Here is a 13,014-nt window from a genome sequence, read left to right on the forward strand (position 1 = left end):
AAGAATTTTAGCAATAGCTGGGGTTTTTTTTCTGAACTATCAACATTTCTTCTCATGTCAATAGACTTTCTGGTAGATTCAGTACCCGTGGACAAGGATGCTACTGCCAAAGGGTTGGTAGTAATAGCTCCCAACCAAGGTACCTTGCCATCTCTTGTACATCCAAGGACTGTACAACAGCATTAATATAATCTTTGCTTGTCTCTTCTATGCTTTCTGTGATAGCTTTCCATATCGATAGGCATTCTGGCTAGGGCATCTGCTGCCACATTAGATTTCCCTGAAGAATATTTCATGTTGAAGTTAAATTCAGCTAATTCTGCAAACTACCAGTGTGCTGTGACATTCAGCTTTGCAAAGGTAAACACACAGGTTATTGGGTTGCTACTACTGTAAATTATGAAGGATTGTGCATAGAGGTAGTCATGAAATTTGTCAGTGAAAGCCCATTTTAAAGCTAGAAATTCCAGCTTTCCTGAAACTGTATTTCAAGCATCTTTAATTTTTTAATATACTGTTTCTGACTTCTTTACTTTGTTCTCCTTTTGCTGGGGCACTAAGATATAAAGTCTGATCTTTTTAAACTCCGGCGCTGTAGACACACTTTGATTTTTCAACTCTTCCTGCTCTTCACTATTTAAGTGGTTTGTTATATATTTAACTAAAGCAAAGTAGTTTTTTTGCTGCAGTTTTACTGCAGTCTGTCCCAGAAGTGCCCAGAGAGTCAGTCTTCCCTTAAATGTTCATCCTGTAGCTAGTGTAAGAGTCTTCCTACCTTCATATGAATATCCTTAACTTCCTACGAACCATAGTGCTTCCAAACAATTAAATCTCTGCTAAAACTCTTCAGAGCTTTTGGAGGTTAGGTAAGGGCGATACTTAACTGTGTCCCTGAGTAACTCACTTCTATTCTCTATTGTCCTTCCTCTCTGTTTTCTTTTTGAAAAATCATTTTTGTTTGTCTTACCTTCTGCAGCTTGTCCTGGAACAGTCCATGGCAGCTCATTCATCTCAGAGAGGACAGGTCGTTGCAATTCAAGATGTAAAAATCTTACATTGGTGAGCAGTTTCTCCCGTGAGTGCTGCCACGTACATCGGTGGGACTGTTTGCATGAATAACTGCTCACGGGTGTAAGAGGTTTCCCGCCTGTTTTTAGGACTTTAACTATTCTGAATAAGGTTGCAGACTCATGCATTCCACTTAATTTCTTCTCATTCTTTAGTTTTCTTCATCACAGCTTTAATTGGTTAAATGGGCCATCCATGAGACAATCAGATCTTCCGATTCCTTTTTGAACTCTTTGGTTTCTAAAAAGAATAGAACTATGTTTGGAATAGTTGCAGACTAAATTTTCAGCTCATTAGATTTTTATGCACATAGGCACACATGACTGATGCAAAGGAAGAGCATAAGACAGAGGTCTTCCATTAAATTTTGTCTCCATGACAAAACTGTTGAGATTCAGTCCTGCATCCCTTATGCAACAGGAGCAGGGCCAAGGTTTCCACCTTTTTGTACATACACCTTTTGATCTGGCACCAGCGACCACATGTCAGGCCTGAATCTCCTGTGTGGTAAACATAAACCCTATGAGCATACAGCCATAAAATTCAGCGTGCCTCACAGCCTCTACTTAGGAAACACCCAGGGTTTAGGCTGAGAAGGGATGGTGGGATCAATGTGCAAACAAAAGCACCTGCCTGACTCTCACAAATACTATTTATCAATCCCTCACATTCACAAGCACCCAACTGACCTCCAGATGATCAAAGGAAGAAAATGAACAGTGGGAAATTCTGCCACTGTTGCTATTTTGCCCTTTGGGAGTGGAAGGAATAATAGGTCTCAACACTGAAGCATGATGTGATGATTTAAGTCATGATGTTATGACACACAGGGGATATTTTCCCCTATGCATATGAAATTGGAGATTTGTGTTTAAAAAAAAAAATCCCTTTTGAATGATTCAGCACCATTGATTTGTGTGCAGAGCTTACCCAAACAACAGCTTGATATTCTCATTGTTATCCCAACACCCTATCCTCTTTTTGTTTATGGCACTCACTTGTTTCAAGAGAGATTTTAAGCAATTTGCGGCAAAGACTGTGCCTACCTTGTGTTTTTGATCAGAGTGAACCTAGAACTCATTCAGATAGCTTCGGCGACAACTAGCACAGTGGGTCCCTGCACCTGACTGCGCCTTTGGAGTAAACCTGGGCAAAATTTTTCAGATGAAACTTATTTACACACACAAAAAAAATGCAGATTTGGCAACCCAAAAATGTTTTGCAAATTTGTGTTAGTTGCCAAATTGTTCATATGGGGGGCGGGAGATTTCAAAGTATTCAGTTTTGTTTCAGCATTTTCAAAACTGAACATTTTTTTAATTTGAAATGTCTTTTTGTTTTAAAACTTCTCTCAATTAAAAAGAAATAAATAAAAATGTTTTAAAAAATGCTCAAAAATTAAACAAAATATTTTTGGTGGGAACGGGAGGCATTGGACTACAAATTTTGTTTGACCCAAAATTATTTTTATGGATTTTTTTCACTTTTGAGCTTTCCAAAAATCCCAAAATAATTTGTTTGACCTGAAACACTTTTGCTGCTGCTGTTTTTTTGTTTGTTTTAATTGCCAGAGGATTGAAAAATCCATAATTTGCACATTCTTCTTTGGATGCTGCTGCAGTATATATGATAAATAATAACAATGCCCTGCACATTAGTAGTCTTGGATGCAGGACAGATACATTCAGGTCAAGGTCTGGTGGATTAGTGGCGATAGTAATTCCTGAGTTGTGGGTGACTACATCCAGATTCACAGCTATACAGAAATAAAACATCACAGATAGCAATTTACACTTTCCTGCAATCTTGACACAGCTGTTTGACTCATGGGATGATTAATTTACACTTAAGGAAAAATGTAGTGAGAAAAGCAACTCTTCTGTCAGACCCATTCTTTGCAGCATATTTCAACAGACCCGTTACTTTTCCTGAATTCTGAGCAGCTGGCTAGAAATATTCTTATGCTTCAAAGAACTTAAGAAGAACTAAGTTAAGCAGTTAATGGACTTCACTCAGGAACCCTCTGCTCTGCTGGGATTCCCTCCAAGACATTTTCCACTCAGCTCATTCAGAACACCTTGCCCAGTTCAGGGAGAACACTTCATCCAGTTCTCTGGGATTTCAAACATTCACTTCGACTCCAGCTTGTCACTCAGGTTAGACTTGTAACAGCTTTTTGCCCAGGCTGGCCAGACCCAGATGCTGGGGGTTTAGTTACCGGGTGATACCGCAATTCCAATTCATGTCACACACCACACAGTTCATATACATTTTTCTGAGCTATTAACATCTATACTTCTTGCCCCTACAAACCAATGGCTTTGCAGATTGCGTAAGGCAAGCATATCAGTTTAGGGTGTTTCTGCCTACTTGTTTGCTGTAAACATACTCACAATGGTTAGTTGTTTCAGCCAATACTTGTTCAGGCTTGTTCAGCAGTTACTTGTTCAGGGGTGTCTTGTTTTACCTTAGACCTGTGCGTGTCAGCTAAGCAGCCCTACCTGTGCTATCATAGTCTGCTCTCTGATAGACTCTGTGCTAGTGGACCCCTGTCTTCATTAGATAGCATTTTAAACACCTTCATTATGGTATGGCAACTCCTCATTTCAACACACAGTAGACCTTGTTCTGTATCTACAGGGTATTTGAATAGCTGGTGAGTTATCTGTAACTTGCACTGAGAGACTAGAGCCCTTAATAATGGTCTTTTAATCATGGTGTCACAGTGCAAAGATGAACAGGGTACCAAATTTTTTGAAAGAAGGTATATGTGATATAGGGATCATTTGGCTTTGATGAAATATGGCAGCCATCTTAACAGTGTCAGCAACACTGCACAATAGTTTACGGACAGAACTGAAAGGAGCACACCTTTTCAATGAAATGTACAGGGCATTTAGGGGGTTGTAATATCTATTTTTTTATTGTGGCCAGGACACACAGCTCTTAAGATGCCCAGCCACCGTTGGGACAAAAGAATAAAGATGCTTTCTGAAAGTATTAGGCAGATTTTTGTCTGGGTCTGGAAGTCTGTACCCTTCCCACTTTTGTATATGAGGAATTCATAGAAAGAAAATATCCCTAGAGTATGAAAATGGGAAAAGTCATCCTGAGGATGTATCAGGGTAGGAGGAAATATGGAGTAGAAAGAAGATTTTAAAAAAATCCCCCAAATGATAGCAAAATGTCTAGGCTAGATCCAATAGAATCAGTTGCCTCAAAAGCAACCTGATCCCATGCCACACTTCCAAGTCAAAGGAAGATTTGATATTGTTTTTAATTGTGTAAGACCAGCTTCTTTGTTTCATTGTGTCCTCTCTTGTATACATGGTGTGCATGCTGAAGCTATACATACAATGGGAATGTATTTAGAGCTAGATTTTGGTCTCAAATGATTGGTTGCATATTGTCAAATATCTTGTAAAATCAGCTACTGTGACTGAAAAAATTATAGAAATGTTGGTGGTTCTGTTTAATCTAAAGCTCTATAATCTTTGTGAATTTAGTAAGGTGAAGAAGAGGTCACACTAGCTAAGCTCCCAATTCTGATTGGCTTGAAATTTTCAAATCTCAGGGATCTTGTCATTGCTGGTAAGAGTTTTAATTATTCAAGAGACTCTACGGTGGATAGTTTGAGTGCTGAGAAATAGGCCCATAGCAAATTTTACTTGCAATCTATTTATAATAACATGGAAGTAATATCAAGGCATTTACAGTCCCAAACCAAGTATCGATGCATTGTTGTATACATCACGCTGTGCTACTGTACATCAGCATGTTGTGAGAAAAGCTGATTTGTTTTATTTGTTAGAAGCTAAACTGAATATGCAGTATTGGTACATGCGACCCTTCAACCCTTTGTTATGGGGATAAACAAGGATATGGCAAGTGTGCACCATGACTTTCTCGTTGTGGACAAAAAATGCTGAGTTTTGTTTTGCATTTCATTTTCAACCCAACTAAAACTTTTTGCAGAACTCTGTCCATATACTCCACTTGCAAAAGTACGTGAAATTTTTGTGGAAGCATTTTTTTTCTTTTATTGGTTCTGTGAAAGACAGCATGGAAGCTTGCATCTGCTTTTGTTCACTATATAGCATAGCAGGGAGAAGAAATGAAAGAGGAAATTGCCTTCCATTATCTGCAGTGTTAACATCCAAAGTGACCAGTTTTCAGTTTTGAGGCATTAAATCATCTAAGAGAGCCTAAACTTTATGCCTACCCTTCAGAAGCATGGTTATATCCATGAGAAACAAAGATCCACGTGTAAGGACTACCAACGACTATTCACTGTAGCCAGAGTCAGAGAAAGGTAACACTGAGAAAAGCAAACCATTGAAGTAAGGGCCATAGAAGAAAAGTATGAACTAAGCATATACTTTTTTTTAAAAGCCTAGAGTAAACCTCTTAAAGTAAAGGTGGGATAAGAAGAACATGTTGCTCCTTTTGTACCATTCCCACGCATCTTGGAGAAGGCCAGGGGAGAGTTTCCACTGAAGACTAAATGCACAGCAGCATTGCCATCTGCTATTTGAGTACTTGTGGTATCAGTGGAGAGAATGAATATAAACACCATCAGAAGCCACTTGAAAATAAGTCATGCAGTAGCAAAGGAAAAATTTTTTTGCCAGTTACAGTAGGCCCCCAAATAAAGCAGAGGAGGAGGAGGAATGGCAAGATTCAAAGAAGACTGGGACTAGATCAGGGACAGGCACCCTATTGAGTGGTACAACCACCATGTGTGTACATGTGTATAACCACTCACTGGGTGTCTTTTTCTTTTCAATCTTCAGGAAGAGGCAGCCAGAATTCTCGCCCACCAGCCAGTGTCCGTCGGCACATGTGCAGCTTTGAAAAATCCCACACTGCAGTGACTGTGTAAGAGAAGCTGCATGACAAATAGCGGTTTTACCCCTTGCTTTCTTTTTCTCATGGGTTTATCATTTCTAATAATGGGACAAATGTGGTGCATGCCATTAAGGATGGGGAATTTGCTTATGTGCCCTGTTTTGCACAATGCCTTAATCTGATTGTCCATACACTCTTTAGAGGACACTTGCCTAAATTTTTTAGAGCCTTCCTTTTTCATTATCTTCACTTTTGTCTGTAAATGCCTACTGACAGGTTTGCAAATACATATTTCCATACTAATTTTATCTTTTTCCATTTAGCCAGCATTTTTTCACCCTTTTTACCCTTTTGCATGGAGTTGAGATTATCCTGTGTGCTTTTAACAACTTCAGTTTCTTTAGTGGCTGACTCATGGCAAGACATCATTGCTGTGCACTGCTCTTGCTAACAGTACTTGTTAGTGAACCGCTGCTGTAGAGCCAGCGAAGGGAACATAAAACACTGGTTTGGTGGGACTCCCAAAAATAGGGAGGACACAAGGAGCTTTGTATGAATGAGATCTGCAGGATCTAGCCTATAATGGCTATTGGGTTGGGGTTTTTTAAGTATCTCTTTAAGGCAATGACATGATAATTTTTTTTATTCTTCATCTTATTTTTAAAAGAGATTTAGAACCTGAAATACTGTAACCTTTTTATGGTTGGGCAAATTATTAGCTATAAACCTTTGCAGTAACCCTCTAAGCAAATACAAGACTATTGTTGAAAATACGCTAGCTGTTGTGCACAAAGTCTGTGGTCACTCCTAGCCTTTTCCTTTATAACCCTGCTTGCTGCACTAGGGAAGACAGCGTAGTGACTAGGTGGAAGTCCACTTCTTCTACACTTGCCCAACAATTCTGGGCAATATACAAAGCTACTTATAATTGGGGCTGCAGTTTATCTCCACCCTCCAGACAGTGAAGTGTCATAGAATTTAGCATTCCAGCGTTTCTATGCTCCTTTGAGGAGTCCATACTGCTGACAAACAGCATTAATGTTCGTTTCAGTCAGATCAGCCCTCTGATTTGTTTAGTAGAAAAAAATATGGAATGATGCATTAGATACCGCAAGAGTATTTTGATGTAAATGGTGATGGTATTGCAGTGTTTTGGCAGCAGCCATATTTGCCTCAATGAAAGTCAATTTAGGGATTAGCACAAACATTTCCTCATTAACTCCCACTCCAAAGATAACATGCCCTCTTTTCTGATCTAGAACAAGTCCCTCAGAGTCCCAGGGGTACAGCTGCCAACTGCACATCAGGGAGGATTTATTAAGAAATGGGAAGATTGATATTGACATGCCATTAGGAGGCAAATTGAGAACAGTGCAACAATAAAAATTCTAAAAAGTGTACAAAGGTGAGCTATAAAACTCTGCTGTGCAAGGAAAGGCAGCAGCTTCTTGATCTTATTTTTGCCACTTTTTAAAAAATAGTAAAAAAAAGTCCTCACCCAGGTGAAGTCAGGAGATCTACCACTAATGGAAATGCAATAAATAAATGAGCCTTAAAAATGGCTTTTGGTGGTAATAGGTTAAGATGGGTTAGAATCATAGAATATTAGGGTTGGAAGAGACCTCAGGAGGTCATCTAGTTCACCCCCTGCTCAAAGCAGGACCAACACCAACTACATCATCCCAGCCAGGGCTATGTCAAGCCGGGCCTTAAAAACCTTTAAGGATGGAGATTCCACCATCTCCCTAGGTAGCCCATTCCAGTGCTTCACCACCCTCCTAGTGAAACAGTGTTTCCTAATATCCAACCTAGACCTCCCACGCTGCAACTTGAGACCATTGCTCCTTGTTCTGTCATCTGCCACCACTGAGAACAGCCTAGCTCCATCCTTTTTGGAACCCCCCTTCAGGTAGTTGAAGGCTGCTATCAAAGCCTCCCTCACTCTTCTCTTCTGCAGACTAAATAGCCCCAGTTCCCTCAGCCTCTCCTCGTAAGTCATGTGCCCCAGCCCCCTAATCATTTTCGTTGCCCTCCGCTGGACTCTCTCCAATTTGTCCACATCCCTTCTGTAGTGGGGGGACCAAAACTGGACGCAGTACTCCTGGTGTGGCCTCACCAGTGCCGAATAGAGGGGAATAATCACTTCCCTCGATCTGCTAGCAATGCTCCTACTAATACAACCCAATATGCCGTTAGCCCTCTTAGCAACAAGGGCACACTGCTGACTCATATCCAGCTTCTCGTCCACTGTAATCCCCAGGTCCTTTTCTGAAGGATTGCTGCTTAGCTAATCGGTCCCTAGTCTGCAGTGGTGCATGGGATTCTTCCATCGTAAGTGCAGGACTCTGCACTTGTCCTTGTTGAACCTTATCAGATTTCTTTTGGCCCAATCCTCCAATTTGTCTAGGTCACTCTGGACCCTGTCCCTACCCTCCAGCGTATCTACCTCTCCCCCCAGCTTAGTGTCATCTGCAAACTTTCTGAGGGTGCACTTCATCCCATCATCCAGATCATTAATGAAGATGTTGAACAAAACTGACCCCTAGGGCACTCCGCTTGATATCAGCTGCCAACTAGACATCGAGCCATTGATCACTACCCATTGAGCCTGACAATCTAGCCAGATTTCTATCCAACTTATAGTCCATTCATCCAATCCTTACTACTTTAACTTGCTAGCAAGAATACTGTGGGAGACGGTATCAAAAGCTTTGCTAAAGTCAACCTATATCACATCCACCACTTTCCCCATATCCACAGAGCCAGTTATCTTATTATAGAAGACAATCAGGTTGGTCAGGCATGACTTGCCCTTGGTGAATCCATGTTGATTGTTGCTAATCACCTTCCTCTCCTCCAAGTGCTTCAAAATGGATTCTTTGAGGACCTGCTCCATGATTTTGCCAGGGACTGAAGTGAGGCTGACCAGTCTGTAGTTCCCTGGGTTCTCTTTCTTCCCTTTTTAAAATATGGGCACTATATTTGCCTTTTTCCAATCGTCCGGGACCTTCCCCGAATGCCACGAATTTTCAAAGATAATGGCCAATGGCTCTGCAATCACATCAGCCAACTCCCTCAGCACCCTCGGGTGCATTAGATCTGGACCCATGAACTTGTTCATGTCCAGCTTTTCTAAATAGTCCTTAACCTGTTCTTTCACCACTGAGGGCTGCTCACTTCCTCCCCATACTGTGTTGCCCAGTGCAGCAGTCTGGGAGCTGACCCTGTCTGTGAAGACCGAGGCAAAAAAAGCATTGAGTACTTCAGCTTTTTCCACATCATCTGTCACTATGTTGCCTCCCCCATTCAGTAAGAGTCCCACACTTTCTCTGACCACCTTCTTGTTGCTAACATACCTGTAGAAACCCTTTTTGTTACCCTTCACATCTCTTGCTAGCTACAACTCCAATTGTGCCTTGGCCTTCTTGATTATACCCCTGCATGCTCGAGCAATGTTTTTATACTCCTCCCTAGTCATTTGTCCAAGTTTCACTTCTTGTAAGCTTCCTTTTTGTGTTTAAGATCAGCAAGGATTTCATTGTTAATCCAAGCTGGTTGCATGCCATATTTGCTTATCTTTCTGCATATTAGGATGATTTGTTCCTGCGCCCTCAATAAGGCTTCTTTAAAATATAGCCAGCTCTCCTGGACTCCTTGCCCCCCTCATATTAGCCTCCCAGGGGATCCTGCCCATCAGTTCCCTAAGGGAGTCTAAGTCTGCTTTTCTGAAGTCCAGGGTCCATATTTTGCTACTCTCCTTTCTTCCTTTTGTCAGGATCCTGAACTCAGCCATCTCATGGTCACTGCTGCCTAGGTTGCCACCCACTTCTACTTCCCCTACAATTCTTCCATGTTTGTAAGCAGCAGATCAAGAGGAGTATGGCCCCTAGTTGGTTCCTCCAGCACTTGTACGAGGAAGTTGTCCCCAACACTCTCCAAAAACTTCTTGGATTGTCTGTGCATTGCTGTATTGCTCTCCCAGCAGATGTCAAGTTGACTGAAGTCCCCCATTAGAACCAGGGCCTGTGATCTGGAAACTTCAGCTAGTTGTCCAAAGAAAGCCTCATCTACCTCATCCTTCTGATCTGGTGGTCTATAGCACATGCCCACAACTACATCACCCTTGTTGCTCTCACCTCTAAACTTAACCCAAAGACTCTCAACAGGCTTTTCTCCAATTACATACTGGAGCTCTGAGCAATCATACCGCTCTCTTACATACAATGCAACTCTTCCAACTTTCCTCCCATACATGTCCTTCCTGAACAGTTTATACCCATCCATGACAGTGCTCCAGTCATGTGAACTGCCCCACCAAGTTTCTGTTGTTCCAATCACATCATAGTTCCTTGATTCTGGCAGGACTTCCAATTCTTCCTGCTTGTTTCCCAGGTTTCTTGCGTTAGTGTACATGCACCTAAGATAACTAGCCGATTGCCCTACTTTCTCAGTATGAATCAGGAGGCTTCCCATCTTGTACCCTCCTCCTTGTGTTTCCTCCCAGTATCCCACTTGCCCACTTACCTCTGGGCTTAGGTCACCATCCCCTGGAGAACCTAGTTTAAAGACTCCTCACTAGGTTAGCAAGTCTGCCTGTGAAGATGCTCTTCCCTCTCTTCGTTAGGTGGATCCCATTTCTTCCTAGCAATCCTTCTTCCTGGAACACCATCCCATGGTTGAAGAATCCAAAGCCCTCTCTCCCACACCACCTGCGTAATCACGCATTCACCTCCACAATTTGATGGTCCCTACCTGGGCCTTTTCCTTCAACAGGGAGGATGGATGAGAACACGACTTGCGCCTCAAACTCCTTTATTCTTCTTCCCAGAGTTCATAAAGAGCAGCTGATTTTCCTGAAGGGCCCCTTTTTAACTTCACCAACTCCCAGAAATTGAAATAAAGCAATAAATACATGTGTGAATTTGAGGTACCCTTTTTAAAAATGGAACCCTTAACTTTGCAACTCCCTCCCCTTCCAGTTATATGTAAACAGATTTAGAGACCTGCACTTTTTCTTGATCTGGGCCATATTTAGCCTTGGGTATTTTGCACCCAGTTACAACAACATAAGAACTCCCATCCCATATCTGATCCTAGAGGGAACCTAAAAATGCAAAGGCATAAAAATTAAGCATAATTAAACATTTTATTTTGTTTGGAAATTCAAAGAGTTTGGGGTTTATTTTATCCAGAGTCATTCAATCACTACTTTCAGAGTAGCAGCCATGTTAGTCTGTAACCGCAAAAAGAAAAGGAGGACTTGTGGCACCTTAGAGACTAACAAATGTATTTGAGCATAAGCTTTCATGAGCTACAGCTCACTTCCAAACTTTTGGATACACCCATATCACCCTCATGCCTTCTTGTGTCTGATTGTTTACATAGTATGATATATAATACCACCATTTTAAAAGTGAGGTATTCTTGTGTCTTCTAAGATCACATTTTATAGCTTCTTGTGGCAACCATATTGAGTTTGCATTCAAAATGGTGACATAGCAGTAATGGCAGCTTAGAGCATATCTGTTGGCCCTTTTAAGATTTCTTTAGTTAAATTTTGAAAAGTCAGAGTATCCTGGAGAATCTTGCAGGTTAGAGATGAAAAAGACACAGTATATCACCTAGTCCATCTCTTGCCCAATGCAGGATTGTTCCCCATGTTGTACAAGCAAATGTCTGACTCAATGGTCCTTCACCTTTTCTGTTAGAAGACTGTTCCACATGCTAACAGAACTCACTATCAAGAAGTTTTCCTGCTATTAAGTGTGTCACGCTGTCTGGAGTGGCTCATAACCATGAGCGCCTACCTCATGGTAGACTGTCAAAAACAGGGCAGACTCCCCAAACTGGTGGCATGTTCCATAAATTATATTTCACCACGCCAGTAACAAATGTGAACTCCTGGATCACTAAATCAGTCTTATCCTGGAGTCACAGCCAGTCCTCTTAAGCTCTCCAGTTTATCTAGCAACCCAGGCAAGCTGGAGTTAGTGATAAATGGTCACTTACACCAAAAATCACAAAATATTCAGGTTGCTCCGAGTCCCAAGAGAGCACTCACTTACCCCACATCAGTTGGTACCCTAAATCTTACACCAAAGACAATGCCTGTAGCCAATTCTGTAATAAACTATTTAAAGGTTTATTAACTAGGAAAAAGCAATGAGTAAATAACAGGTTAAAGCAAGCAAACTGAGTTGCAATCTAAATCCTAATAGTGACAGAGTTGTAGTAATCTGTCAATTCGAAAGGTCTTTCAGGGCAAACCCAGGGATCTCTTGCTTCAGTTTAGAGTCTTTGGCTCTGTGAGAGTTCAAACAGCAAAGAGATCTTTATCTTTTACATTTAGTTTTCCAGTCTACAAGAGGAGCTCCCTTGCAGGTAGCATCTCCAAGGTATGATAGGGCCATTTCACCAGTCCTTTGTGCTGCAATGTTCCTTAATTGCCCATTTAATCTTGATAGGCCTCCTGAATGGTGGTGGGGGGGGACAATTCCCAAGCCTGGGTTCACAAGTTCAGAGCAAATATTTTCAAAGTTATAAAGCACAACTTACATAGTTTCTTATAGCATGGAATACAGGCATTACAAGTGAGATTAATGTATCACGTGTCTAAACACTAAATACAGTCTTATAAGACTACTACCTATTTTGAACAAAGCTAACATACAGGTCAGCTGGCTTGGTTTCCAGCTATGAGTTTATCAGTTCTTAGCTAATGCCTATGGCCTTGGCCAGAGCTGACACTTGGTTTACTAGTGTCACATAGCCAAAACTTTGGCTTTGTTAATTTCATGTCATGGCTTTCAGATATATGTTGCTGTACCACACTACATAGTTACTCCTGTCCTTGGTGGTAAAGCCCTTCAGATATCTGAAGTCTGTTTCATGCTGCCTGGCCAACCTATGCATATTTAGCTGTCTTAATCTTCCCTTGTATGCCATCCCTTCCAGATTCTGATAATTTTTGTTTCTCTTCTCTGAACACCTTCCAGTTTTCTCCATATCTTTCTGGTAACATGGTGCCCAGAACTGATTTGGTTTTGCACAAGAGCCATAAAAGACCCACTGGAATCAATGACAAAACTCTTATTAACT

The 13,014-nt window shown here is 41.3% G+C and overlaps 1 protein-coding gene across 6 annotated transcripts in view; it reads left to right on the plus strand.

Moving 5' to 3' along the window:
* Window positions 1–13,014, plus strand: part of GRM1 (glutamate metabotropic receptor 1) — a 258,147-nt gene that overhangs the window by 224,289 nt on the left and 20,844 nt on the right. For 2 of the 6 annotated variants that reach the window (XM_074948570.1, XM_074948569.1), the window contains exon 9: window positions 5,862–5,946. The exons of the other annotated variants lie outside the window; for them this stretch is intronic. In XM_074948570.1, coding sequence (XP_074804671.1) covers window positions 5,862–5,922 — 61 coding nt within the window. In that variant the 3' untranslated portion in view covers window positions 5,923–5,946. The remainder of the gene's footprint in view (window positions 1–5,861; window positions 5,947–13,014) is intronic. 6 annotated transcript variants of the gene reach the window in all.

Source organism: Natator depressus, chromosome 3, assembly GCF_965152275.1.
Source record: "Natator depressus isolate rNatDep1 chromosome 3, rNatDep2.hap1, whole genome shotgun sequence".
NCBI classification, from domain to species: Eukaryota; Metazoa; Chordata; order Testudines; family Cheloniidae; genus Natator; species Natator depressus.